Below are 27,157 nucleotides of genomic sequence, written 5' to 3'. Positions count from 1 at the left end.
ACCAGAAACTCTTCTGTAATGAGCCCTTTTCCCTCTCCTCACTGTTATTTACCAGCTGCCTGGTCACTCATGTTCATTAAGGAATTTAGTACCCAATTCAAGTCTTTTTTTTTTTTTTTTTTTTTGAGACGGAGTCTCTGTCAGCCCAGTTTGGAGTGCAGTAGTGTGATCTCAACTTACTGCAACCTCTGCCTCCCTGGTTCAGGCGATTCTCCTGCCTCAGCCTCCCGAGTAGCTGGGACTACAGGCGTGCACCACCACGCCCAGCTAATTGTATTTTTAGGAGAGACCGGGTTTCACCATGTTGGCCAGGCTGGTCTTGAATTCCTGACCGCAGGTGATCCACCCGCCTCGGCCTCCCAAAGTGCTGGGATTACAGGCATGAGCCACTGTGCCTGGCCAGTCTTTCTGTCATACTCAATTGCCACAAGGTTCTGGGGGGACTAAAGCAGTCATGTGCATCACAGGTCCAGCACCCCATATTCCCTTAACTTACTGCCATGACTGACTGACTGCAGGACCATAATATCTAAGACTGTTCCATATTAACAATCACGAACTCTAGTATTCTCTTCTCATCTTCCTGTTTCTTTCATCTCTTCCTCTGCCTTATTCTTCTATACTTAATCCCTGACCTCATGAAGACGCTGTCCCTTGATGACTATTTTGTCATCATCAGCCTCTACCTACATTGACTTTCTTCCTTGTCTAGCCCACACTCCTTGTTTTATTATTTACCCACATCAGTATCCACAATTTCTTTGCCTTTTGTGTTTCTTCCACTTTTGTCCAGCATACCTATTATTCTAGTTTAGTCTAGCCATTTGCTTTCTCTCCTCATATAGAAAGGTAATTGTATTAGTGAAAATCATGTAACCAGATTATTGCCCTGATGATATGGCATGGTCCATAATGTAGCTCAGCCATTCTTTTCCTTTCTCACCCACAGCTACTATTCTAACTTTTATCGTTCCTTAAACCTTCTACTCTACTTTTGACCTTGTACTTTCAGCAGCTGGCTTGGCTTTTTCAGAGGAAACAGAGACTCTCAGACATGAATACTGTGACACTGACCACCAGGCCAACTTAACATCAGCAGATATCCTGTCTCAGATGAAGAGGTATGTTTGGTTTATTTCTTTTTTTTTTTTTTCTATCTACAGATGATCCAATATATGTCCTAGATCCCATTCATTCTGTCTCCTCTGGGGCCTTATTTCATCATTTAACCCTCCCTTTTTATCTTCAGTATACCCTTTCCCCACCTCCCTCCCCTGGCTTTATCTGCCCTATCCAACAAAACAAAAACAAAAAGAAAAACCATCCACTGGGATTATTCTCAGATTTCTTCTCTCTCTCCTTTTTTACAGCCACATTTAGAGAAAAAGGTAATCTTTTTTTCCCTTCCCTTACTTGTTAACTCTTCTACCCACAGAGTTCTGGCTTCCACCACCTAATCATGCCACCAAGGACTTTGTGATTGCCAAACCCAAAATATCTTCTTAGGCTTCTTTTCTGCACTTGGCTCTGTAGACCATTTCCCAGTCTTGAACTTTCCTTGTTTCATTGTTTTCACAAACATCAGTTTCTACCATTCTTCTCCCACCTCTTAGGTTATTTTAAATTTGCAGTACCAGTTCCTCTGGGATCTTGCTCTAGTGTGGGGTATCCAATTTTTTGGCATCCCTGGGCCATATTGGAAGAAGAAGAAATGTCTTGGGCCATACATAAAATACACTAACGATAGCTGATGAGCTCAAAAAATAAAAAATTGCAAAGAACTCTCAAAATGTTTTAAGAAAGTTTACAAATTTGTCTTGGGCCACATTCAAAGCAGTCCTGGGCCACATGGAGCCTGTGGGCTGCAGATTGGACAAGCTTGCTCTAATACCTTTTCTATGCTTTTGTAGTCATTTTCTTCTCCTTGGCATCTAAACATGTTGAAGTTTGTCATATAAATAAACAAACCTTTTCCTCTGTCCCCCTTGCCGCAGTTGTTGCTCTTTAAGGTTTTGTCCTTGATCTTTTTCTCTTTTCAGTTTCTGTTGTTCCCTATGAGTAATCTCATAGCTTCAACCACCAGTTTAGGGAAATGACCTCCAAATCTCTCTTTAGCCTGGACTTCTTACCTGAGCTCCTGATGGTGACACCCTTACCCCAGTACCCAAAGTACCCGAAGTGTATAGAGTTCAAAACCAACCTTCCCTCCCCAGATTTATTCCCTGTGTTTCCTGTTTCGTGAATGAGGCCAGTATCTGTTCAGTCACCCCAGTGAAAACTAAGAACAATCCTGAAATTCCATTTTTTAAAGTCATTCCACACACATTCAGCAGGTTAATTCTGCTGCCTGAATAGCTGTTCTTTGGAGCCTGTCTTTGTCCTCATGGCTGTGCTTTAGCAGCCAGCATCTCTTGACATTCACTGACTAACTAACTTGTCTCCCAGTTATCTCCTTCTTGTTTCTTTCATTATATTATCACCAGAACTGTGTTCCTAAAGTGCAGACCTGATCCCCTGCTTTCAGTTCCTCCATATAGTAAAATCTGAGCTCTCTGCCTGACATATATGAACTAGCTCCTTTCTTCCAAAACTTTGTTTTTCTGCGATTCTCCAGCATGCACACTGTGCTAAAACCATGCCAAACCATTAACTGTATCCTGGTCACAGCATGTAGTTTTCTTTGCACAAGCCATTCCTTGCTGGAATCCTGTCAACTTTTCCCCATAAAGTTTCTGCTCAAGCATTACTTTCTTTGTGATGCCACCACTAATTCCTTCTGTATGGCACTGTATAGTAATTACTCATCTGTCTCTCTCTCCACCAGACTAAAAACTGAGGGCTGACACTGAATTTCTTCATTTGTTTGTTGAATAAATGAGTAGCAATTAGCACAGTATCATCTGTGAACAGTGAACCATGATTCCTGTGTACTTTGGGTGATGATCAAATATTAACTTTGGGAAGGACCTCAAAAACAATGTAGGTCAGCTCTTCTTTTATCAGATGCAGAAACTGAGGACCAGCAAAGTTAAGGACCTTAAGCACCTGTTCCTCAGGCACATGATGCACATTGATGCCATCATGCCTTTACTTCTGTTCTCTGCCTAGAATGGACTGTTCCACCTGGCAAAACCCTACTCTACTTATCCATGCACCTTGCTTTTCAGTGTTGTTCTTGGACTACCAGCATCAAAGTTATTAGGAGTGTTTATTTAAAATGCAGATTCCTGAACTCCATCACAGAGTTTTTGAACCAATCTCTGGAAGGGAATCCAGGAAGTCCATTTTAAGTGGAGTTTCACTGTATTAACCTAAAAAAAGAAAGGTCTCTACTTCCCCCTCTGCTTTCCCCTGCAAAACAAACACACAAGAAGAGAGAGAAAGATGGGCAGGGATGGGGGCTGGTAGAAAAGAATAAATACTGATTCCAAAATGAGAAAGGAACTGTCTTTGCATCTAGGTTTTAGTATATGCTGCCATAAACAGCTTTCAATAAATCTTTTGTGATTTTCATCTTTGTTACTTACAAAATGAACTGACTCAAAATTATATAGCAATAGCACAAAAAGTAATTGAAGCTTAAATTTATTATTGCTCATTCTTTAGCAAAACCTCACTCCAAAAAAATACTATTCAGTTCAGCATTCATTTTCAAAAGTTGGGGGGTGATTTTCAAAGGGATTCTTTTACATTTAGTGGTTGAGGGTAAGACCACTCTGAGGCCCCAAAAGAGAACAAGGCCCAGCTTATTGCTGACATTTTACCATGGAATTGTAGGTGTCCTAAAGGGTAGTTGATGCCCCCTCACCTAACTTAAGACAAAGGTGTGAACAGGGTTGCTGTCTGCTGCATAAGTGAATGTTAGTTTGACTCATTCTTCCAGCTCAAATCGGTAGCAAGCAGCTGAGTTTTCCTTAAACCCAGCTTCTTTCCTGGCAAGAAGAATGTGGCTTAAAGAAATTTATACTGTCACCAATTATTTGGAGTTGAACAAAGTATTTACCTCCCCAATTTTAGCAACTGTATATTCTTGGTAGTACCTGCTTTTGATACATTTTTAAAAGTGTGTGGCTTATAGAGCTTTTATGTTAAGTTGCTCTGTAATTGGATCTTGATTCTTTGCATAAATCTGACTTTTCATATTATGAATAGTTGCAAAATAATCTGAGGAATTTTTATGTTCCTCAGATTAAATTTAGACCCTGATATTTACCAGTGTTGTCCAGTAAAACACTATTTTGCTTGCTTCTCAATTCACTTTATCTTAATGAAAAGCAAGTGAGATTCAAATATAGCCATACTATTGACCTATAAATCAATCTATAGATCAGTTTTCTTGATCTATAGATTTATAGAGTAGTAGTATACCTATTTTGTGGGAAGGTCTGTCAAATTTAATATTTTGTTGTGCACAGCTTACATTGACCTTTGTTTTAGTAGACAGTAACTAGTTATAAGTCGCATAAACTTAATATATACTTCAGTTAACTGATGTTTCTATAAAACCTGCATTTTTCTTCTTTTTTTTAAAATTATACTTTTTAAGTTCTGGGATACATGTGCACAATGTGCAGGTTTGTTACATAGGTATACATGTTCCATGTTAGTTTGCTACACCCATCAACTCGTCACTTACATTAGGTATTTCTCCTAATGCTATCCCTCCTCCAGCCCCCACCCCCCCACAGGCCCCGGTGTGTGATGTTCCCCTCCCTGTGTCCATGTGTTCTCATTGTTCAACTCTCACTTACGAGTGAGAACATGCCATGTTTGGTTTTCTCTTCTTGTGTTACTTTGCTGAGAATGATGAAAACCTGCATTTTAATAACACTACAGATAGCAGATATCTTGGCAGATTAAATACATGTTTTTGAAAGTGCAAAATAAGACTATCCTGGATTCCTTTCAATGTGAATCTAACCATTTACAGCTTTTAAATGAACTGTGTGCATACTCCTGCGTAATTATCTTCAGTACACTGATAACATACTTTTACTTTGCAGATTAGGAGTGGCCTCAAGGGGCAGTTAGGATTGGTGATATATAAAAGTTCTCTAGTATCAAGTCTTCCTCTAGATGGAACTCTTCTATCGAGGTAAGAGTTCTAGTTTCTTATCTTGCTCAGTAAGATGCCAGCCTTATTGTCTAATTGGCTTTAAGAAAAAATAGTGACTGCTTACCAAGTGCTAGATACTGTGGGTTTGCTCTTCATATCTGTGGGCCTCTAATTTGTATGGATCCATTCTTAAGCAATATAAAACACCAGCACATCAGATTCTTGTAAGAGAGTAGAATCTAGAATTGTCCTTCCTAACTTTTTCTCAAAAGTTTGGCTGAAAGAAGTATTATTGCAGAAGGTCATTTAAAGACTGTGCAGTCCGTTCATCACTCCCTATGGATCAAGCTGGACCACTCAGACTTATGTACTTGGACTATATTACCTTAATTACTTAAAGCATTAGTTTCAGTGAGTCACGCCAGTCATGTTAAATGTCATGCCCAGTCACATGAATGGTATCTTTTAGGATTCAGTAGTAAAAAATGCTTTCTTTTGGATCTTTAAATATTGTGTGATATATAAATGATTTCCCTTTTTAAATTTTTTTAATTTTTTTTTTTTTGCTTTTGCTTCTTGGACGCTGAGAGGTGAATGTGAAATTCAGTTAACATCCAGACTGGTCTTTATGATCTGTATTTTGTTAATGTTTACATGTTCTTTATTTACTACTTAAATTTTATTTGTATTTTAAGTGGCTTTAAATTCTTTTTGAAATAAGTAAAATATATGCTAAATTGAGTCAAATGTCTGGCATTTCAGTTCACTGTAATAGGAAGTTATTACTACAGTGTTAAATAACGCTTTGATCGCCAGATTATAGAGTAGGATGGGAAGTAGAATGAAGTCCTATGTTTGAAATTGCTTTCAATAAATGAAGAAAAATGCAGTTAAGATTTTAGGCTTCTGTCTCATTATTCACTTGAATAGTTAGTTAAGTTACCACATTAGCTGACAAGTTAATTTTCAATTCCTTAGGAGCTTTAAAAATTCATAATATTCTGAAGATATCAGAGTATATTATACTGCTTGTAAATTTTAGTAAATGATATATGTTCTGACCTAGATTATTTCAATTATAAAGCTATGTACATGCAATCTAGTTCTGTTGGAACCTATAGCCAAGAAACATTGAAAAAAAATTTGTCATTCAAACAAATGACCACTTCATATAGGTTTAGAAAAGGGAGAGATGGCTATGGGTTATGTTGGCTGGAGGTTTCTTATAGGATTTGAGTTAGGGTTTGAAGTGAGAGTAGGAGTTAGATCTAATTTGTATGGATCCATTCTTAAGCAATATAAAACACCGGTACATCAGATTCTTATGAGAGTAGAATCTAGAATTGTCCTTCCTAACTTTTTCTCAGAAGTTTGGCTGAAGTATTATTGCAGAAGGTCATTTAAAGACTGTGCAGTCCGTTCATCACTCCCTATGGATCAAGCTGGACCACTCAGACTTATGTACTTGGACTATATTACATTAATTACTTAAAGCATTAGTTTCAGTGAGTCATGCCAGGGTGATTTTGTCCACCAGGAGACATTTGACAATGTCTGGAGACATGTTTGATTGTCATAACTTGGAGGGTTTGGGGAGGGGGTGCTATTGGCATTCAGTATGCAGAGGCCAGGGATGCTGCTAAATGTCCCACAATGCACAGGACAGCCCCACAACAATTTTTCACCCCAAATATTAGTGCCCAGTTGAGAAACCCTGATTTAGATGGTCAAGGAGCCTAAGGAAAGGTACAAGACACAGAAAGAGGAACGAACTTAATGTATTTGTTGGACTGTAAGGAGAGCTGCCGGACTGGAGAGTGTTTCCAGGTGGGATCTGTGGTGAAAGGTAAGACTCAATATATGGATAAGTCTGTGTGTATACGGCCTTAAAGAATCACAGTAGATTTGAAGTTTATCCTGTAATGACAGTAGCATTTACAGAAAGTTTCTGTTGGAAATAGAAAAAAAATGGAAAACATATGAGTATAGAAGAAAAACAATTGAAATTCCACTTTTAAAATAGTGATATATTTTCCTTCTCCCTACCCCTTCAAAAATAAATCAGAATAACACTATATGTAAAAGTTTTGTGATGTGATCTTTATGTAACATTTTGAGGGTTTTTCCTTATTAAATAGTCTTTGTGGCCAGGCATGGTGGCTGGTGCGTGTAATCCAAGGACTTTGGGAGGCCAAGGTGGGAGGATCACTTGAGGCCAGAAGTTTAAGACCAGCCTGGGCAACAACATAGCAAGACCCTATCTCCAAAAAAAAAAAAAAAAAAAAAATTAATACCTGGGTAGGGTAGTGCCTACCTGTAGTCCTAGCTACTTGGGAGGCTGAGGAAGGAGGATCCCTTGAGCCCAAGAGTTCAAGAATACAGTGAGCTATGATAGCACCATTACACCACATCCTAGGTGACAGAGTGAGACCTCATTTAAAAAAATAATAATCAATTAGCCAGGCGTGGTGGTGGGCACCTGTAGTCCCAGCTACTCGGGAGGCTGAGGCAGGAGAATGGCGTGAACCCAGGAGGCGGAGCTTGCAGTGAGCCAAGATTGCGCCACTGCACTCCAGCCTGGGTGACAGAGTGAGACTCTGTCTTATAATAATAATAATAATAATAATAATAATAATTTTGAGAAATGTGATTTTTAACAGCAACATGATATTCCAGTGTGTTTCTATTATACATAATGTTGCAGTGAATGTTACGCCCAAACTCTTTTTCCCCAATATTTCTGATACTTGCCTTAGGATAATTTCCAAGACATGAAATCACTGAGGCAAAGGATGTGAATATGTTTAGGCAATTTGTACAGCTCTAGTTAGTTAAAAGCTTGTCAATATTCTTATGCTATGACATTTTCACCAAGTCTTTTTATTGTCTTATGTTTTTTCTCTTCCTTGTTCTATGTTTAATGTTAACATTTTATCTGTATTTTATAACCTTATTTTTCATTTTTCATCATAGACAGTTAATCAGAGACTTACTCCAACCCAGAAGTTTATACCAAAAGACTTGATTAGCGCAATAAAAGCACTAAATGAGGAGCTCGGATTAATTATTGATTTAACATACACCACAAGATATTATGAAGTTAAGGTAAAGTTGCAAATGTATATTGTTATCATGGGTAGGTCTTAAAATAGAAAGTTTGTTTTTTGTTTTGTTGTTATTTTGTTTTTTTAAGACAGAGTCCTGCTCTGTCACTCGGGTTGGAGTGCAGTGGCGTGATCTCGGCCCACTGCAACCTCCGCCTCCTGGGTTCAAGTGATTCTCCTGCCTCAGCCTTCTGAGTAGCTGGGATTACAGGCGCCCGCCACCACGCCTGGCTAATTTTTGTATTTTTAGTAGAGGTGGGGTTTCGCCATGTTGGCCAGGCTAGTCTCAAACTCCTGACCTCAGATGATCTGCCCACCTCGGCCTCCCAAAGTGCTAGGATTACAGGCGTGAGGCACCACACCTGGCAAGAATTTTTTTTTTAATACTGCACTTGGAAAGTGAATTAAGATATTCTCTTGGTTATTTTAATATTAATTTCAGAATTGCCCATGAATAATCTCTTAGCAATGTTTTTAGTCCTTCATATACTCATACAATATTATTTTTCTAAAAACCATTGGTTGTGCAAAGAGGAAAAAAAACACTGAACTTATCCTTTTAAAAAAGCAAACTAACTAGAAGGAAATATAGTTGCAAATAGGAAAAGTGAAAAAGGGACAGAGAAACAAAAGGAGGGAAAGACAGCAATATGATGAAAACAGAAGAAATAAAAACGTAAGTGAGATGGGTATTACAACAGTAGTTTTTGAACTTTAACAGAGAAATCTTTCAATTAAATCTTGCTCCGAAGCCCGTTATATAAAGCAGATACGGTAAGTGGGGAGTTGGGTTGGTTGAAGCAGGGGATTGAGGATCCAGACTCAGTCCACTTGACATCATAATTATTCTCCTTCCTTCACTTTCCACCCACAGACTAAGGGGCAGAAGGACACTTCGAAGAGCAGAATTTTAAAACCCTGCTCTAGAGGAAAATAATTCTTAGACCTTATGAGAAAACTAAAAATTGCAGTGACAAGATATGAAAGCATCTGTCTTAGCAGTTCACATGAAAAAGTGGAATTTTACTAGATGCAGTATGATGCCAGTGATTAAAAAGCTAATGCACTTTTAAAGTCTGATATTTTAAAGTTCCAGATTTAAGTCAAAGGAAATAGTAGTTTTACTATACATGTGGATGGTTCTACCATTTTTCAAGTGTTGAGTTCAATGGTAATACTAAATTTTCCTTTTTTTTTTTGAGATGGAGTCTCGCACTGTCGCCCCAGTTGGAGTGTAATGGTGCGATCTCGGCTCACTGCAAGCTCCGCCTCCCGGGTTCATGCCATTCTCCTGCCTCAGCCTCCTGAGTAGCTGGAACTACAGGTGCCCGCCACCACGCCCGGCTAATTTTTTGTGTGTATTTTTAGTAGAGACAAGGTTTCACCGTGTTAGCCAGGATGGTCTCGATCTTCTGACCTCGTTATCCGCCCGCCTCAGCCTCCCAAAGTGCTGGGATTGCAGGCGTGAGCCACCGCACCCGGCCTATAATACTACATTTTAAATCACTAAAAATTCAAGATGGATAATGACTGAGTCTCATGTCTCCTATAATATAGTAGTAAGACAGTTAAATTCTTTCAAGACTTCAGTTTTTGACCTCCACAAAGACAGCAATTAGAAATTGATTTTCTGAGGTCCCCTTTGGCTCCAAAATGCAATGATTAAAGTTTTCATTGACCCTGCTTACTGCCTTTATAGAAATAATTCCCAATATGTGGAAAGGGAATGCAGAGAATCTTAAATGGGACATAATCACTACAGTTGTTTGTATTTGGAGTATATAGAATTAGGGCCAATGACAACAAGGTGGATTTTTTTTTTATTGTTTAGTTTAATACTTTTACAACCTTAATTTTAAGGGATAAGAGACCATTTTCAGCTTAGGTGTTGATAGTGCTAGAGTTTCAAAGTGTGGAATATGTGATAAAGGATTTTTATGTAAAATTAGACATAGTATTAAAACCAGAGCTAGACAGTAAAGAAAGCAGTAAAAAATAGATTTTACTCAGGAACTATTGCAATAAAGTAAGGGACTTGAGTATAGAACTGTGCTCAGTTCTGAAAAGAAGAAGAATAAGGGGGGATTCATACCAAGGAACAGAGTGGGGTCAGTGGATGGAAAATTCCTAGGAGGAAACATCAAGGTAAAAGGTAATTCTGGTTAAACAGACCTAACAGGATTCTTGCTGAAGGCAGGCCAGGATGATCAGACAACACCTCGGGGGCAATGGAGGATGAGGAATTTGATCAGATATTGAGGGAGGTCAGATATGAGGATGGGATTCTTACAAAACTGACTTAACAGGATTCTTGCTCTTGAGGACAAGGCCCAAGTACCGGGCCTAGTAGAAAATGGGCTCAAAGGGACCTGACTAAATTTTGCTTAAGGAGAGTCTTTGTCAGTAGTCATCATACTTAAATTGTTTATTTTTGCCAAGTACCTCTTATCAAAGCTTTATAAGCATTTAATTGTGCTTCTCATTATGAGAACAGATAAAAGAAAAGGCTATTAAAAGAAAAGGAATTGTTATTAGCCAATTCATAAAGTAGGAGAGAGTTGTTAGACCCAAGATTTCAGAGTAAGAAAAAAAAAATGACACCACTGGGACTTCTGCTTTCAGATAAGAGGAAGTAACAAGGACCAGATTAACCCTCCCACCTGAAACAACAACAAAAAAAAAAGTGAAGAAAATATATGAAACAACAATTTCCAAGAAGTTGGATATCAGGCAATGAAGGACAGTGATCTCTGAGAAATGTCCCAGCTTGCTGCCTTGAGAGAATTTCCAGGTCATGGTGCAGAAAGTGGGAATCATGATGGAGCAAGTCACTGCCAAGTTAAGGGGACAGAACTGAGACGCCTGGGAAACCAAGGCAGCTAGCACTGGACAAGAGAGTACTGCCCAGGGAGAGTATTCTAGGGTACTCTTTACCAACCCTCAGATACTTTCCTGGAATGCAGAAGGTTTCCCTGCATTTCAGGAAAGTACCTGAGGCTGGAGAAAGAGCTACTCTAGAAGGTTAGAAGGAACAGTACTTGGAGCTCACATAGGGCTGGCAATAGGGACTTTTCCCACCAGCCATTATGAGGTTATGGAAAACCTCATAATTCACAGGATACTGGGTAGCATTCAGAAGAGCATTGTCTCAATAGTGGGAAATAATGAGCCCTAGACTAAACACTACTCTGATCTATGGAAAACCTCATAATAGTAAGGAATAATGAGCTCTAGACTAAACACTACTCTGATCTATGGAAAACCTCATAATTCACAGGATACTGGATAGAGTTCAGAAGGGCCTTGTCTCAATAGTGGGGAATGATGAACTCTAGACTAAACACTACTCTGATCTTACCTAATAAGTCTTAACAGCGAGACCTGAAAGGATCAAACTGTTTCCAAGTAACTGCTTCCTGAAACAAAGCTTAAGAGTATTTATAGGAATCCAAAAAAGATAACAGTCCTATGAGTTTGGGTTACTTTTCTCCTTCTAATTTTTCTGTTTCTGTTCTGAAAATGTGGGAGGTTGCATGGGATAATGAAAAAAGTATTAGATTAGAAATCAGGAGAGCTGAGTTTTTGTCTAGTTCTGCTACCGACTTACCATGTGACCATGGTCAAGGTTTTCTTTTTTCTTGTCACAAGTGACCCCAGTACATGGAGGGATTTGGATCAAACAAATTCTGAAGAATTCTTAAACTCTAAAATGAAATTGTCTTCAGGCCTTCTATATTTGCTCAAAAGAATCAGGAACACTAAAATGCAGAAAAGATTACTTGATTCTACTTAGTTTTACTAATTGTTTTATCAAGCATAGGGGATTCTAATTTGTTACAAAAATTTAAATCATTTAAAATCAATTTGTGAATTTCTCTTAAAGTTAGTCATTTACTGGATAAACCAAATTATATATGATGTTTATTCATTTTAATATTTTTTATTTCAATAGTTTTTGGGGAACAGGTGATGTTTGCTTACGTGCAGAAGTTCTTTAGTGGTGATTTCTGAGATATTGGTGCACCCATCACCCAAGCAGTGTACACTGTACCCAGTGTATAGTCTTTTATCCCTCATCCCCTCTCCCAGCCTTTCCCCCAAGTCCCCAAAGTTCATTGTATCATTCTTATGCCTTTGTGTCCTCATAGCTTAGCTCCCACTTATGAGTGAGAACATACGATATTTGGTTTTCCATTCCTGAGTTACTTCACTTAGAATAATGGTCTCCAGTTCCATCCAGGTTGCTACAAATGCCATTATTTCATTCCTTGTTGTGGCTGAGTGGTATTCCCTCGTGGGTGTGTGTGTGTGTGTGTGTTTGTGTGTGTGTGTGTGTATACACACCACATTTTCTTTATCCACTCGTTGATTGATGGGCATTTGTACTGGTTCCATATTTTTGCAGATTTTGCAATTGTGAATTGTGCTGCTGTAAACAAGTGTGTGTAAGTATCTTTTTTGTATAATGACTTCTTTTCCTCTGGGTAGATACCCAGTAGTGGGATTGCTGGATCAAATGTAGTTCTACTTTTAGTTCTTTAAGGAATCTCCACACTGTTTTTCATAGTGGTTGTACTAATTTACATTCCTACCAGCAGTGTAAAAGTGTTCCCTTTTCACCACATCCACACCAACATCTATTTATTTTTATTTTTTTGATTATGGCTATTCTTGCAGGAGTAAGGTAGTATTGCATTGTGGTTTTGATTTGCATTTCCCTGATAATCAGTGATGCTGAGCATTTTTTCATATGTTCGTTGGCCATTTGTATATCTTATTTTGAGAATTGTCTATTCATGTCCTTAGCCCACTTTTTGATGGGACTGTTTGTTTTTTTCCTGCTACTTTGTTTGAGTTCCTGTAGATTCTGGATATTAGTCCTTCATTGGATGCATAGGTTGCAAAGATTTTCTCCCACTCTGTGGGTTGTCTGTTTACTCTGCTGATTATTATTATTATTATTATTATTATTATTATTATCTTGCTGTGCAGAAGCTTTTTAGTTTAATTAAGTCCCATCTATTTATCTTTGTTACATTTGCTTTTGGGTTCTTGGTTATGAAGTCTTCGCCTAAGCCGATGTCTAAAAGGGTTTTTCCAATGTTATCTTCTAGAATTTTTATGGTTTTAGGTCTTAGATTTAAGTCTTTTATCCATCTTGAATTGATTTTTGTATAAGGTAAGAGATGAGGATCCAGTTTCATTCTTCTACATGTGGCTTGCCAATTATCCCAGCACAATTTGTTGAATAGGGTATCCTTTCCCCACTTTATGTTTTTGTTTGCTTTGTTGAAGATCAGTTGGCTGTAAGTGTTTGACTTTATTTCTGGGTTCTCTATTCTATTCCATTGGTCTATGTGCCTCTTTTTATACCAGTGCCATGCTGTTTTGGTTATTATGGCCTTATAGTATGAAGTCGGGTAATGTGATATCTCCAGATTTGTTCTTTTTGCTTAGTCTTGCTTTGACTATGTGGGCTCTTTTTTGGTTCCATATGCATCTTAGGATTGTTTTTTCTAGTTCTGTGAAGAATGACAGTGGTATTTTGATGGGAATGCATTGAATTTACAGATTGCTTTTGGCGGTATGGTCATTTTCACAATATTGAATCTACCCATCCATGTACATGGGATGTGTTTCCATTTGTTTGTTGGTTAGGTATTTAACATACCATATAATTCACCCACTTCAAGCATACAATTTAATGATCTTTATTAAATTTACCTATTTATGCATCTATTACTGTACATCAGTTTTAAAACACTTCTATCTCCCTAATAAGAACCTTCATGTTCATGAATTGTTCATTCCTATTCCCCCACCCCAGGCAACAATTAATGTAGTTTCTGTCTCTAGAGATTTGTCTCATGTGGACATTTCATATAAATGGAATCATACAATATTGGTCTCTTGTGTTTGGCTTCTTTTGTTTAGCATAATGTTTTTGAGGTTTGTCCATGATATACAGCATATATCAGTAGTTCATTTGTGTTTTTGCTGAATAATAGTACATTATATGGATATACCACATTTTGTCTACCTATTCATCAGTAGGTGGTGTGAAAGGAAAATTAATCTTGGGGCCCCAAAATCACTAAGCTAAAGGGAAAAGTCAGGCCTGGACTGCTTAGGGCAAACCGGCCTCCCATTGTATTCAAAGTCACCCCTCTACTCACTGAGATAAATGCATATCTGATTGCTTCCTTTGGAGAGGCTAATCAGAAACTCAGAAGAATGCAGCCATTTGTCTCTTATCTACTTATGACCTGGAAGCCCCCTCCCAGCTTTGAGTTGTCCCACCTTTCCAGACAAAACCAGTGTTCATCTTATATATTTGATTTATGTCTCATGTCTCCCTAAAATGTATAAAACCAAACTGTGCTCCATCTTGGCCACATGTCATCAGGACCTCCTGAGGCTGTCTCACAGGCACATGTCCTCAACTTCGGCAAAATAAACTTTCTAAATTAACTGAGACCTATCTCAGATATTCAGGGTTCACAGTGGACATTTCAGTTGTTTCCCATTTTTGGCTACTGTTAATAAGGTTGCTAAGAACATTCATATGGAGGTCTTTATATGGATATATGTTTTCATTTCTCATGGATTGATATCTAGGAGTGAAATTTCTGGGTCATATGGTAAATTTATATTTAACTTTTAAACAAATTGCCCAACTATTTTCCAAAGTGAGTTTAGCCTTGCCAATATTTGTTATTGTCTATCATTTTTATTTATTATTTTAGTGGGTTTGAAAGGGTATGTCATTGTGCTTTTAATTCGCATTTCCCTATTTATAATTTGCATTTTGTATTCCTGAGTGGCTTTCTGCCATTATCCCATTTAGATTGATTCTTTACAATAAAGCTTAAGATTACTGGCAATAGAATTTAATTATCACTATAAGAATAGATCACTACCCCATTTCCCTTTTTATTAGTCTTTGCCTTATTCTTAGAAAAATTTTCCTTTTTTTTTTTTTAAAGAAAAAAATCTTTCATTTCTACAGAATGTGATTCCTTTTTAGCTCTAGGATCTCACTGTCCCTATCACTTTCCTCTCTGGCATCTTAAATCTCCCTTGCCGCTTTCCTCTTGCTTTCAAATATACCTAGAAGTATTCTGTTGGTTTCTATTCTCTTGTATGAACTACTATTCCACTTTCTTGTTGTGCCTATTGTCAAACATTTGAAAACACCTTGTCTGTGATCACCACCTCCATTTCTTTACTGTCCCATTCTCTTCTTAAATGTGTGGTTTGTTTTCACCACTTAATGAAATTGCCTTCTCAGAAATCACCAACAATCTAGCCAAATCCTGCAGCCTTTTCTTTGCAGCATCTGGCATCTACACATACAGATTGAGAATGCCAAATCCAAATATCTGAAAATTGAAATGCTCCGAAATATGGAATTTTTTGAGCACCAAACTGACACTCAAAGGAAATGATCATTAGAGCATTTCAGATTTCAGATTTTGGGATTATGGATGCTCAACTGGCATAGTGCAAATATGCCAAAATCCACAAAAATCTGAAATCTGAAACACTTCTGGGCATTATGGATGAGGGATCCTCAACCTGTACTTATATTTTTTATTTTGAACACAGTAATTATCCAGGTTTGCCTCTTTTCTGATAGCTCTCAATCACTTTGGTTGTCTCCTGTTCTTCTCACTGTAGAGGTTTTATAAAACTCTTTCTTTGGCTTTGCTTTTATTCCCATTCTCTTGTCACTTTGGCTGTCATGTCTGCCAGATGACCCCTAAATGTTTCTCATACCTCAGTTATGTACAAAATCCCCACTTCTCTAAGGAACACTTTCTTTTCAAATCACAGGTCTTTGGGATAGTTTATATAGCTCATAAAAAGAATGAATGTTTTATGTATATTTGTTTCTTTGACACCATATCTGTTTTGTTTGCATTATGATCTTTCAGTGTTTCATAAGCTAAATAAAATCAAACCAGAAACTGAATTTTGCCTGAAAGCTAGGGATTTCCTTCTCAGTATTTATTCAGGTATTCTGGGAGGAAAATTTATTGGTTCCTAATTTCTTATAAGAGCTGCTTGATAAAATGTTCTCTCCTTGTAGTCTTCTTCCCTTTGCAACCATTTACTTGTGCTTGTTTTTAGTCCCTACCTAAAGAAATGTTCTTCCCAATAGCTGACATCTGAAAATTAACAATACCAGAAAATTAACTCTGGGGATCTTTTACTAGAATTCATATAAGTCATTTTCTGAGCTCATGTCAACATTAATATCCATCTAAGGTTGTGATTGCTATTTATAGATACTAATATATAATTTTTCCCTGAGAAGATTGCTTTTATAACATGCCTGGATGTCAGTTTTCTACTTTATGAAACTAAGCAACACTGGAACAATTCAAAAATCTTAGTGTCTTTTAGCCTAAACTCAGTGGCATATTCCTAAAGAATACTTTCCATTTAATTTTATCTTCTCTAATGAAGATAATGGTATTCATGCAACATCTTTTATATGCTGTATGGTACTCAAGCAACATCTTTTATATGCTGCTTAGCAACTCTGTTAAGCACCTCTATGTGCCAGGCATACAGCTCAACACTAGACCTACAGAGGTCAGAAGGAGCCCTTGCCCTCAAGGAGATAGGTAAGTAAACCAGCAAATAGACACTTTATCCATTCCACAAGTGTTTATGGAATACCTACTGTGTCCTGGCACTCTGCTTAGCTCTGAGGATTCAGCAATGAATAAGACAGGTGTGAAAATAAGTAATTCAAAATCTAAGCTATTGGAACTCCAAACTATTTTGAGCCTTAAAGAAATGTGATTATGGGGCCTGAGTCACGTTACAAGCAGCTGTAACCTGGGAAGCTGTAATCTTTGTTTCTATGATTATAGATTAACCTTCCTCCTTGCTTACATTGTTGTACAAAATGTTACAAATGACTAAAGGGCTCCAGGAAAGACCCCTTCCCTGTTACTGTTGATTTTTATTATAGATTAACTTCCCTTTTAGTTTCTCACCCAAAGGTTTCATGGCTATCACACCGTGTTAAGATGGAGTGTTAAATACCTCTTTTAAATCAGAAAGGAAATGAAAACCAACTGTAAAGAAAACAAGCCATACAGAAAAGAAACTCATAAACTAGCGTTCTAGAAAATGTTATAAACCTACTAAACTTCTTTGTTTTCTGCCTATATATGCAATAATTTAACTTTGAACTTTGGAACACTGACTCTATTTCTCTGGAGTCTGTGTCTCCCAAATGGCTATTCCCAGCTTTTTACTTGAATAATCTCGACTGGATTTTGATCCTTTTGATTATTTCAGGTTAACCCAGACCATGAAGATTGTAAATCTGTGTGGGCTTGCAAGGCCTTACATGATGGGATTTTGCACTTGCTGTTTCCTCTGCCTAGAATGCTTTATCTTTGCATGGCTCGGTTCAAATGTCACCTTCTCAGAGGGCCAGCCTTCCATGACTGTCTTATTTAGTGCTATTCCTCTCTTCTAGTCACTGTTGATTGTATGATCTTGATTTCCGTCAAAGCACTTATTACTATCAGAAATGATGTGTGTACTTGCTTTTGGTCTGTCCCTCTTGAGGACAGGGACTTTGATTGATTTGGTATCTCTAAGTGTTTAAACGGTATCTGGAATATTTTGGGCACCTAAAACACATTTGATGATGGGATGAAACAACGAATGTATGGATGGTGCTGGAGAAAGGCATTCAACAAATAAGGCAATTTCAGATAGTGAAAGTATGGGTACTCAGAGAAGGTTAATGGAGAAGTGGAGTCAGTATTCTGATGTCTGAGCAGAAATGTAAAGGAAGAGTTGGCTAGGCAAAGAAAACAATGTAAGCTGGATCACAGAGGTGTGAAAGCATGGCGCATGGGGGATTCACAAGTAGTGAGAATGCCTAGATTATAGGTTCACCTAGGGGCAGATAGCAAGGGTGAGAGCTCCAAGGAGCTGACTTGTCTTACGAAGATTTGAATTGCAACCTAAAGGCAAAATGTAGTCACAGAGGCATTTTATGTAGAAGTCACATAATAAGTTATGTATCTTAGATCACTCTGGCACCAGAGAGTAAGATAGATTCGAATAGATAGGTTACATGTAGGAAAAAAGGTATTTTCCCTGCTCTCACACAGCTACTCAACACTTCTGACTCCAGATGTGTGGGGATTTTCCCACAAACATCAAGCAGTTCTGCTACGTACACCATCTGGGTGTCCGCTAATTCAATTCTGTTGACACTATCTACCTGGAGATAGCATCAGATCCCATAGGTTGAGGACTTAGTCTTACAAAACTGTCCCCCACTTCAGATGCCAATCACAAGCCCCAGGTTGCAGTCTGTACTTCTGACAACTATAAATCAGAGTTCCCACAACCCCTCCTAAATCATTCTATTAATTTCCTAGAGTGCCTCACAGTATGCGGGGAAACACTTATGTTTACCCATTCATTAAAAAGGACATTGCAAAGGATACAGAGGAACAACCAGACAAGAGATGCACAGGGCAAAGTACGCGGGAAGGGGAGCCAGGCTTCCATGCCCTTTCCAGGCAAGCCACCTTCTAGGAACCTCCGCATGTTCAGCTATCCAGAAGTTGTCCAAACCCAAGCCTTTTGTATTTTTATGGAAGCTTCGTTAGGTAGGATGATGGATTAAATCACTGGCCATTGGCAAAGAGATTAACCTACAGCCTTTCTCCCCTCCCCAAAGGTTGGGGGATAGAGCTGAAAGTCCCAACACTTTAATCCTGCCTTGGTTTTTCTGAGGACCAGTCCCCGTGCTGAGGCTATCAGGGACCCCAATCACCAGTCATCTCAGTAGTATACAAAAGGCACTCTTACCACTCTGGAGATTCCAAGGGTTTTGGGAGTTGTATGTCAGGAAATGGACTATGACCAAATATGTGTTTCACAGTATCGAAGAATGGAAGTAGGTTGGGGGCACAGAGATTAGTGTGGGAACAATTACAGAAATTAAAGGAAAAATTAATTAGGGGTCTAATCTAAGGCAGTGGCAGAAGAGATGGTGAGGAGAACAGTTGAAGATTTTTAAAGAGAGACTTATTAAAATAATGGCAAAGAGATGTAGGTGAGTGAGTTGGGGGGAAGAATGGGTTGATTCCCAGGTTTCTCACTTGGTACCAATCACCCAAGTTGATGCATTAAGTAGAGAAGAGATAATTAGCTTCACCAGCTCTCAAAGTCATTGAACTGCTGGGGCACAGGTGCCTGCAGTTGTGTACGTAGTCCTTTGGCTAAAATCTGAAGGATAACCCTTGTAATGCTTTAATGAAACACAGCTTTGCTCATCTTGGCAACCTGTGCTGACTGCTGTCTATAAAACTTCTAGCTGTACCAGTTTGGGTGTAAGGATATGGTGTTTGTCTTCTAAGAAATCTTAGCTACTGGCCAGGCACAGTAGCTCACACCTGTGATCCCAGCACTTTGACTGAGCCAGGAGGATCACTTGAGCCCAGGAGTTCAAGACCAGCTTGGGCAACATAGGAAGATCCCACCTCTACAAAAAATAAAAATTTAGCTGGGTGTGGTAGTGTGTACCTTGGTCCAAGCTACTTGGGAGGTTGAGGCAGGAGGATCACTTGAGCCTGGGAGGTTGAGTGTGCAGTGAGCCATGGTGGTGCCACTGTACTCCAGCCTGGGTGACAGAGTGAGACTCTGTCTCTCAAAAAAAGAAAAAGTCCTGGGTACCTATTAGAGAACAAAGTTATTCCCTCAACAGGCAATTCAGATGCTTATTTTCTTTTGTTCCTAGAATAGAGTTTTGAACTTAATTATACATTAGAATTTATCATGACATTTTTTTAACCTGATGTCTGGTCCCATCCAAGAGCAATTACATCAAAATTAAAAAGTGATCATTTCATGTACCCATGTCTGAGAACCTTCTAGATTCACTGCCCTCATGAATCAGAGTTCTATTTTACATCCCTACTTTTTGGGTTCATACTTGGACCAGAGAGGAAATTGGAAATTTGAGTTTGTGATCAGTGCCAATGGGTTGATTTTCCATTGCTGCTATTACAAATTATTGCAAATTTAGTGGCTTAAAAAACCTTACAGTTCCGTAGGTTAGAAGTCCAACGAGGGTCTCAGTGGGCTAAAATCAGGTGTCACCAGGCCTGCATTCTTTCCTGGAGGCCCTACAGGGGATTTGTTTCCTTGCCTTTTGCAGCTTCTAGATGCCACCCACACTTCATGGATATTGGCCCCCTTCCTTCATCTTCAAAGTCAACAACTTTGCATCTCTGTGTAACTTTCACCCATAGTCACATCTCCACAGCCAGAAAGGTTCTCCAGTTTTAAGAGCCTATGTAATTAGATTGTAAATATGGACCAGCTTTGACTAGCCATTTTAGATCAAATACTACTTCGGTTCTTCATAAATATTTGTTGGACTGAATTGAAAATATGAGGTTTAAGCGTTTGTTTGTCTAGTTTAAAAGGATGACACTGGTCTTGGGGACCCACAAATGACTACTTTTGTTGTTTTCCCACTGTCTAGCTTTAAGTGATCTGTCTTTTCTGGGAGTCTTTTTTTTTTTTTTTTTTTTGAGACAGAGTCTCACCCTGTCACCCAGGCTGGAGGATAGTGGCATGATTTCGGCTCACTGCAACCTCCACCTCCTGGGTTCAAGCGATTCTCCTGCCTCTGCCTCCCAAGTAGCTGGGACTACAGGCACACACCACCATGCCTGGCAAATTTTTTTTGTATTTTTAGTAGAGACAGGGTTTCACCATGTTGGCCAGGCTGGTCTCAATTTCCTCACCTCAGGTGATCCGCCCACCTCGACTTCCCAAAGTGCTGGGATTACAGGCATGAGCCACAACACCTGGCCCACTTTTCTTTTCTATAAAATGAAAAATTTGGATTTGATGATTGCAAGGTCCCATGAACATTTAAAATACGCTTGGGTACTTCTAGGACCCAAATATTGGTTACATACTACTGCTTACATGATTTTGATTTTCTGTGAGGCTGTAGAGCTAACATGAAAATAAACTGCCTGAAAATTTTAAGAAACACCTACCAGGTCTGGGTTCCAATGAATGATAGCTGAAAAGGAAATTCAGGTGTCTAGGTAAGCTACAGCTCAGAAAGAGGAAAGGCTTGTAGAGGGTGAGTATCAAGATATTTCAGACTAGGGCTGGATGCAGTGGTTCATGCCTGTAATCCCAGCACTTTGGGAGGCCGAGGTGGGTAGATCACCTGAGGTCAGCAGTTCCAGACTAGCCTGGCCAACATGGTGAAACCCTGTCTCTACTAAAAATACAAAAATTAGCCGGGCATGGTGGCAGGCGCCTGTAATCCCAGCTACTTGGGAGGCTGAGGCAGGAGAATCGCTTGAAGCTGGGAGGCAGAGCTTGCAGTGAGCCAAGATCATGCCATTTGCACTCCAGCCTGGGCAACAAGAGCGAAACTCTGTCTCAAAAAAAAAAAACAAAAAACAAAAAAAAAACATATTTCAGACTAAATGTAGTCCTCAGCAAAAGGCAGGTCCTGCTCAAGTAATTTGGAGGTCAGTATTGGAAAGAAAACTAGAGTTATCTGGGAGGATTTATTCAAACTGGCCAGAAATAATTTGAATTAGGAATAGATTAGACTTAAGTAAAATTTTCCTGAACTCATGTTGACTCATGTACTAAATAGAACAGGGCTGGCCACTGCTTTGTACTTAAAATCAATTACCTCCTTGGAAAGAGACAATATAACTTTTTGGCTGTCTTAGTTAAGACTGCTGTTAACAAAAATACCATACACTGGGTAGTGTAAACAACAGAAATTTATTCCTTACAGTTCTGACAGCTGGGAAGTTCAAGATCAAGATGCCAGCTCATTCAGTTCCTGGTGAAGGCTCTCTTCCTGGTTTGCAAACAGACACCTTCTTGCTGTATCCTCACATATCCAAGAAAGAGACCATCTCTTTTATGTCTCTCCTTATAAGAGCACTATTCCCATTCATGAGAGCTCCACCCTCATGACCTAATTACTCCTCAAAGTCTCCACATTTAAATACCATCACACTTGAAGATTAGGACTTCAACATATAAATTTTAGGGGCACACAAACATTCAATCCATAGCATTAACTAAGAACATGGGCTGCACAGCCAGAAAGCCTATGTTTAAATTTCACTGCTTCCACTTTATGATTTTTGTACTGCAGTTTTCTGAACTATAATATGGAGATAATACCTCACAGGTTGTTGTAAGAATTAAATGAGTTAATACAAGTAAAGCTCTTAGCACAGTGCCAAATATGGTAGGAGCTCAATAAGTGTTAGCTATTAGCTCTGAGATTTATACCTCAAGTAGTCATTACTTATGTACTAAAGGACTGTACAGGAATCCCTATCCAGCTAAAATTCCTTTTAAACAAAATTATAATATGCATAATTTTTTCTGTAGAATTTCAGATTGATTATATGCATCTTATAAGTGATGAAATAAAAACATGTTTAAAGTCATGGGATACTTGTGTGTTATCTACAACAAGAAAAAAAGGGAATTTATAACCATCTATTGAAGCAAGAGTTCTTGAAAAGTCTCTAATGAAGAGAGGAATAGTAAGCAAAATTAGTACTAAATCTCCACTATTAAAGATATTAAAATGCCATTATTATCTTGTATACTGTTTTGATTATATTTTGGTGAAGCTAAAAATACTTATAAGGGCTCATTAGTTAATTCAGTACTTCAGTACCCATAACCTATTTCCCACTTCCTCTCTATCTCTTCCTTTAAACTTTCCTCATAGTGCCTATTCTTTAAACCCTTAATAATTTTTATGCTGTCTTGGCCACAGGAGAAAATGGGTATATCCTAACAATTGAAAATACTCTCTAAAATTGTGCTTGATGATGTATTATTCTTGTTTCCACTACGACAAATGGCAACATATCTATAGATTCCCAAGATATGAATGGTGTATAGATTTGCCTTTTTCTTATTTTGTGTTCAACTTACGTTTCTAAAAGCCTATGACTGTTTCTGATTGAATTTTAAGCTTCTGTTGTTTATTGATATTTTTCTTCTAGTAATCTTGGAATGGGTGTCTGGGGTTCAGATGAAGATGCAAATCCCCCAACCAATAATTCTATGGAAGAATCCAGAGAATAGCCTCCAAATAAAGACTTTCATGGCATTAGTAACATGATTTTAAATGAATATTTTATAAAAATTATGTAACATATATTTTTTTTCTTTTTCTTTTTTTTTTTTAATTATACTTTAAGTTTTAGGGTACATGTGCACATTGTGCAGGTTAGTTACATATGTATACATGTGCCATGCTGGTGCACTGCACCCACTAACTCGTCATCTAGCATTAGGTATATCTCCCAATGCTATCCCTCCCCCCTCCCCCCTCCCCACCACAGTCCCCAGAGTGTGATATTCCCCTTCCTGTGTCCATGTGATCTCATTGTTCAATTCCCACCTATGAGTGAGAATATGCGGTGTTTGGTTTTTTGTTCTTGCGATAGTTTACTGAGAATGATGGTTTCCAATTTCATCCATGTCCCTACAAAGGATATGAACTCATCATTTTTTATGGCTGCATAGTATTCCATGGTGTATATGTGCCACATTTTCTTAATCCAGTCTATCATTGTTGGACATTTGGGTTGGTTCCAAGTCTTTTCTATTGTGAATAATGCCGCAATAAACATACGTGTGCATGTGTCTTTATAGCAGCATGATTTATAGTCATTTGGGTATATACCCAGTAATGGGATGGCTGGGTCAAATGGTATTTCTAGTTCTAGATCCCTGAGGAATCGCCACACTGACTTCCACAATGGTTGAACTAGTTTACAGTCCCACCAACAGTGTAAAAGTGTTCCTATTTCTCCACATCCTCTCCAGCACCTGTTGTTTCCTGACTTTTTAATGATTGCCATTCTAACTGGTGTGAGATGATATCTCATAGTGGTTTTGATTTGCATTTCTCTGATGGCCAGTGATGATGAGCATTTTTTCATGTGTTTTTTGGCTGCATAAATGTCTTCTTTTGAGAAGTGTCTGTTCATTCCTTCGCCCACTTTTTGATGGGGTTGTTTGTTTTTTTCTTGTAAATTTGTTTGAGTTCACTGTAGATTCTGGATATTAGCCCTTTGTCAGATGAGTAGGTTGCAAAAATTTTCTCCCATGTTGTAGGTTGCCTATTCACTCTGATGGTAGTTTCTTTTGCTGTGTAGAAGCTCTTTAGTTTAATTAGATCCCATTTGTCAATTTTGGCTTTTGTTGCCATTGCTTTTGGTGTTTTGGACATGAAGTCCTTGCCCATGCCTATGTCCTGAATGGTAATGCCTAGGTTTTCTTCTAGGGTTTTTATGGTTCGAGAGCCCCTCGGGGCTCGCCCCCCCGCCTCACCGGGTCAGTGAAAAAACGATCAGAGTAGTGGTATTTCACCGGCGGCCCGCAGGGCTGGCGGACCCCGCCCCGGACCCCTCGTGGGGACACCGGGGGGGCGCCGGGGGCCTCCCACTTATTCTACACCTCTCACGTCTCTTCACCGTGCCAGACTAGAGTCAAGCTCAACAGGGTCTTCTTTCCCCGCTGATTCCGCCAAGCCCGTTCCCTTGGCTGTGGTTTCGCTGGATAGTAGGTAGGGACAGTGGGAATCTCGTTCATCCATTCATGCGCGTCACTAATTAGATGACGAGGCATTTGGCTACCTTAAGAGAGTCATAGTTACTCCCGCCGTTTACCCGCGCTTCATTGAATTTCTTCACTTTGACATTCAGAGCACTGGGCAGAAATCACATCGCGTCAACACCCGCCGCGGGCCTTCGCGAACATATTTTTTAAATAATAGCAGAGTAGTGGGGGAAATCCATAGGATTGGGAATCAGGAAATTTGGGTTCAAATCTTAGCTCTGCCACTTGTTAATTGTATGTGACCTAGAGTAAGTGATAACTTTTTTAGGCCACAGATATTTAATTTATAACATACAGGAGTTGGACCAGATCAGTTAGCTATTCTTATGCTGTATTCTAAAAACATAGTGTTTCATGAGATATTGTTAGTTTTACAGGAATAAAAAGTATTTTTTTAAGTCAAATAAGTTTGGGAAATGCAGCCCAGTATGACCATGAACATTCACTCATTAAAAGCATTAGAAATCCTGAAGAAATTTATTAAATTGTATTTAGCCCAGCATTTTCCCAACTTATTTAAGCACAGAACTCACTTTTTTTCCCCACAGAACAAGCATTATGATATGGGACAGTAATGTTCTCCAAACTGGGAAATGTTGAAATAGATAATCTCTATGCTCTTCAAAATCTAAAATGCTATGATTCTTAGTAATAACTTGTATTTATTCTACCAATATATCAGAAACTGAATTAAGGTTTATCAAATGGTACTAGAATCTCTTCTATGACTTTCACATATAATGTGTGTGTGTGTGTGTATTTATAAACTGATAGAGACAATAGAAAAAAATCTTGCAATCTTCCCTATCTTTGAAAAGTTTTTGCACTCTGATGGCATTTTTCTCTATAAAACTAATTTCACAATACACAGTACTAGTTTAAATATAAGAAATAGTTTGTGTTTGTCTTTGGTTTGATTTTTTGAGAAAAAATGAAATATATAACTTATTTTTTTATTTTATTATTATACTTTAAGTTTTAGGGTACATGTGTACAATGTGCAGGTTAGTTACATATGTATACATGTGCCATGCTGGTGTGCTGCACCCATTAACTTGTCATTTAGCATTAGGTATATCTCCTAATGCTATCCCTCCCCCCTCCCCCCACCCCACAACAGTCCCCAGAGTGTGGTGTTCCCCTTCCTGTGTCCATGTGTTCTCAATGTTCAATTCCCATCTATGAGTGAGAACATGCGGTGTTTGGTTTTTTGTCCTTGCGATAGTTTACTGAGAATGATGATTTCCAATTTCATCCATGTCCCTACAAAGGACATGAACTCATCATTTTTTATGGCTGCATAGTATTCCATGGTGTATATGTGCCACATATATAACTTACTTTGAATACACTGAGACTATCTACTGTGAACTGATTTAATACAAGTTAGAACAGACACAATTCTGAATTTTCTGTTTCCCAGGAGAAGGAGCACTTGAGCAATGCCAGGCGCTGTTAGGCATTAGCCTCATAGGACATAACATACAGGAAGGGTGTACAGAGCTCAACTTCCCACAGCACTTCATATTGCCTTGACACAGTTCCTTTCCCTCACACAATCTCTGCTCTCCCATTCCAAGGAAGCATTTATCTTCAACATTGAAAATAACTGTTATATTCCTGTTTCTTATAAATCCTTGGGAAAATCCCTCCTAGGAGTTAGTGCCAGAGGCCGGGCATGGTGGCTCACACCTGTAATCCCAACACTTTGGGTGGCCAAGGAGGGCAGATCACGAGGTCAGGAGATTGAGACCATCCTGGTTAACACGGTGAAACCCTGTCTCTACTAAAAATAGAAAAAATTAGCCAGGCGTGGTGGTGGGCACTTGTAGTCCCAGCTACTCGGGAGGCTGAGGCAGGAGAATGGTGTGAACCCGGGAGGCGGAGCTTGCAGTGAGCCGAGATCACGCCACTGCACTCCAACCTGGGCAATAGAGCAAGACTCCGTCTCAAAAAAAAAAAAAAAAAAAGTTAGTGCCAGAAATCGGTTGGCTTGTTTTCAGGTGATATTGTGGGGCTTGGAGGGTTATTTTTGTTTAGGTTGGGTTTTGTTTTGTTTTTTAATGAAACTTTCCTTTATGTTCCTGTTGCTAGGAAGCACAGTTCTAATTTGTGGTCAATTATAGTATCTTATCCTAGGTCTTTAAAAGTTATCTTTTTTCATTCTAACTGATATCTATTCTTTTTTATCTCTATTTCAAGTTGAAGTGTTTTTTGTTATAAAACAGTTTAGCAGTTCCTTATAAAAATAGAAACAGACTTAGCATATGACCCAACAGTTTCACTCTTGGGCATTTATCCC

At 38.7% G+C, this 27,157-nt stretch overlaps 2 protein-coding genes across 2 annotated transcripts in view; both read right to left on the bottom strand.

The window, feature by feature from the left end:
• Positions 1-27,157, bottom strand: part of CC2D2B (coiled-coil and C2 domain containing 2B) — a 170,316-nt gene that overhangs the window by 126,387 nt on the left and 16,772 nt on the right. The gene's annotated exons all lie outside the window — the stretch shown is intronic.
• Positions 6,742-27,157, bottom strand: part of ENTPD1 (ectonucleoside triphosphate diphosphohydrolase 1) — a 207,694-nt gene continuing 187,278 nt past the window's right edge. Inside the window, exon 10 of the mRNA XM_034931197.4 lies at positions 6,742-7,004. Within this exon, the coding sequence (XP_034787088.1) occupies positions 6,969-7,004 (36 nt within the window). The 3' untranslated portion in view covers positions 6,742-6,968. The remainder of the gene's footprint in view (positions 7,005-27,157) is intronic.

This window comes from Pan paniscus, chromosome 8, assembly GCF_029289425.2.
Source record: "Pan paniscus chromosome 8, NHGRI_mPanPan1-v2.0_pri, whole genome shotgun sequence".
Classification (NCBI taxonomy): Eukaryota; Metazoa; Chordata; class Mammalia; order Primates; family Hominidae; genus Pan; species Pan paniscus.
The sequence above is the reverse complement of the archived record's forward strand: the minus strand, read 5'-3'. Positions and strand labels throughout refer to the sequence as shown.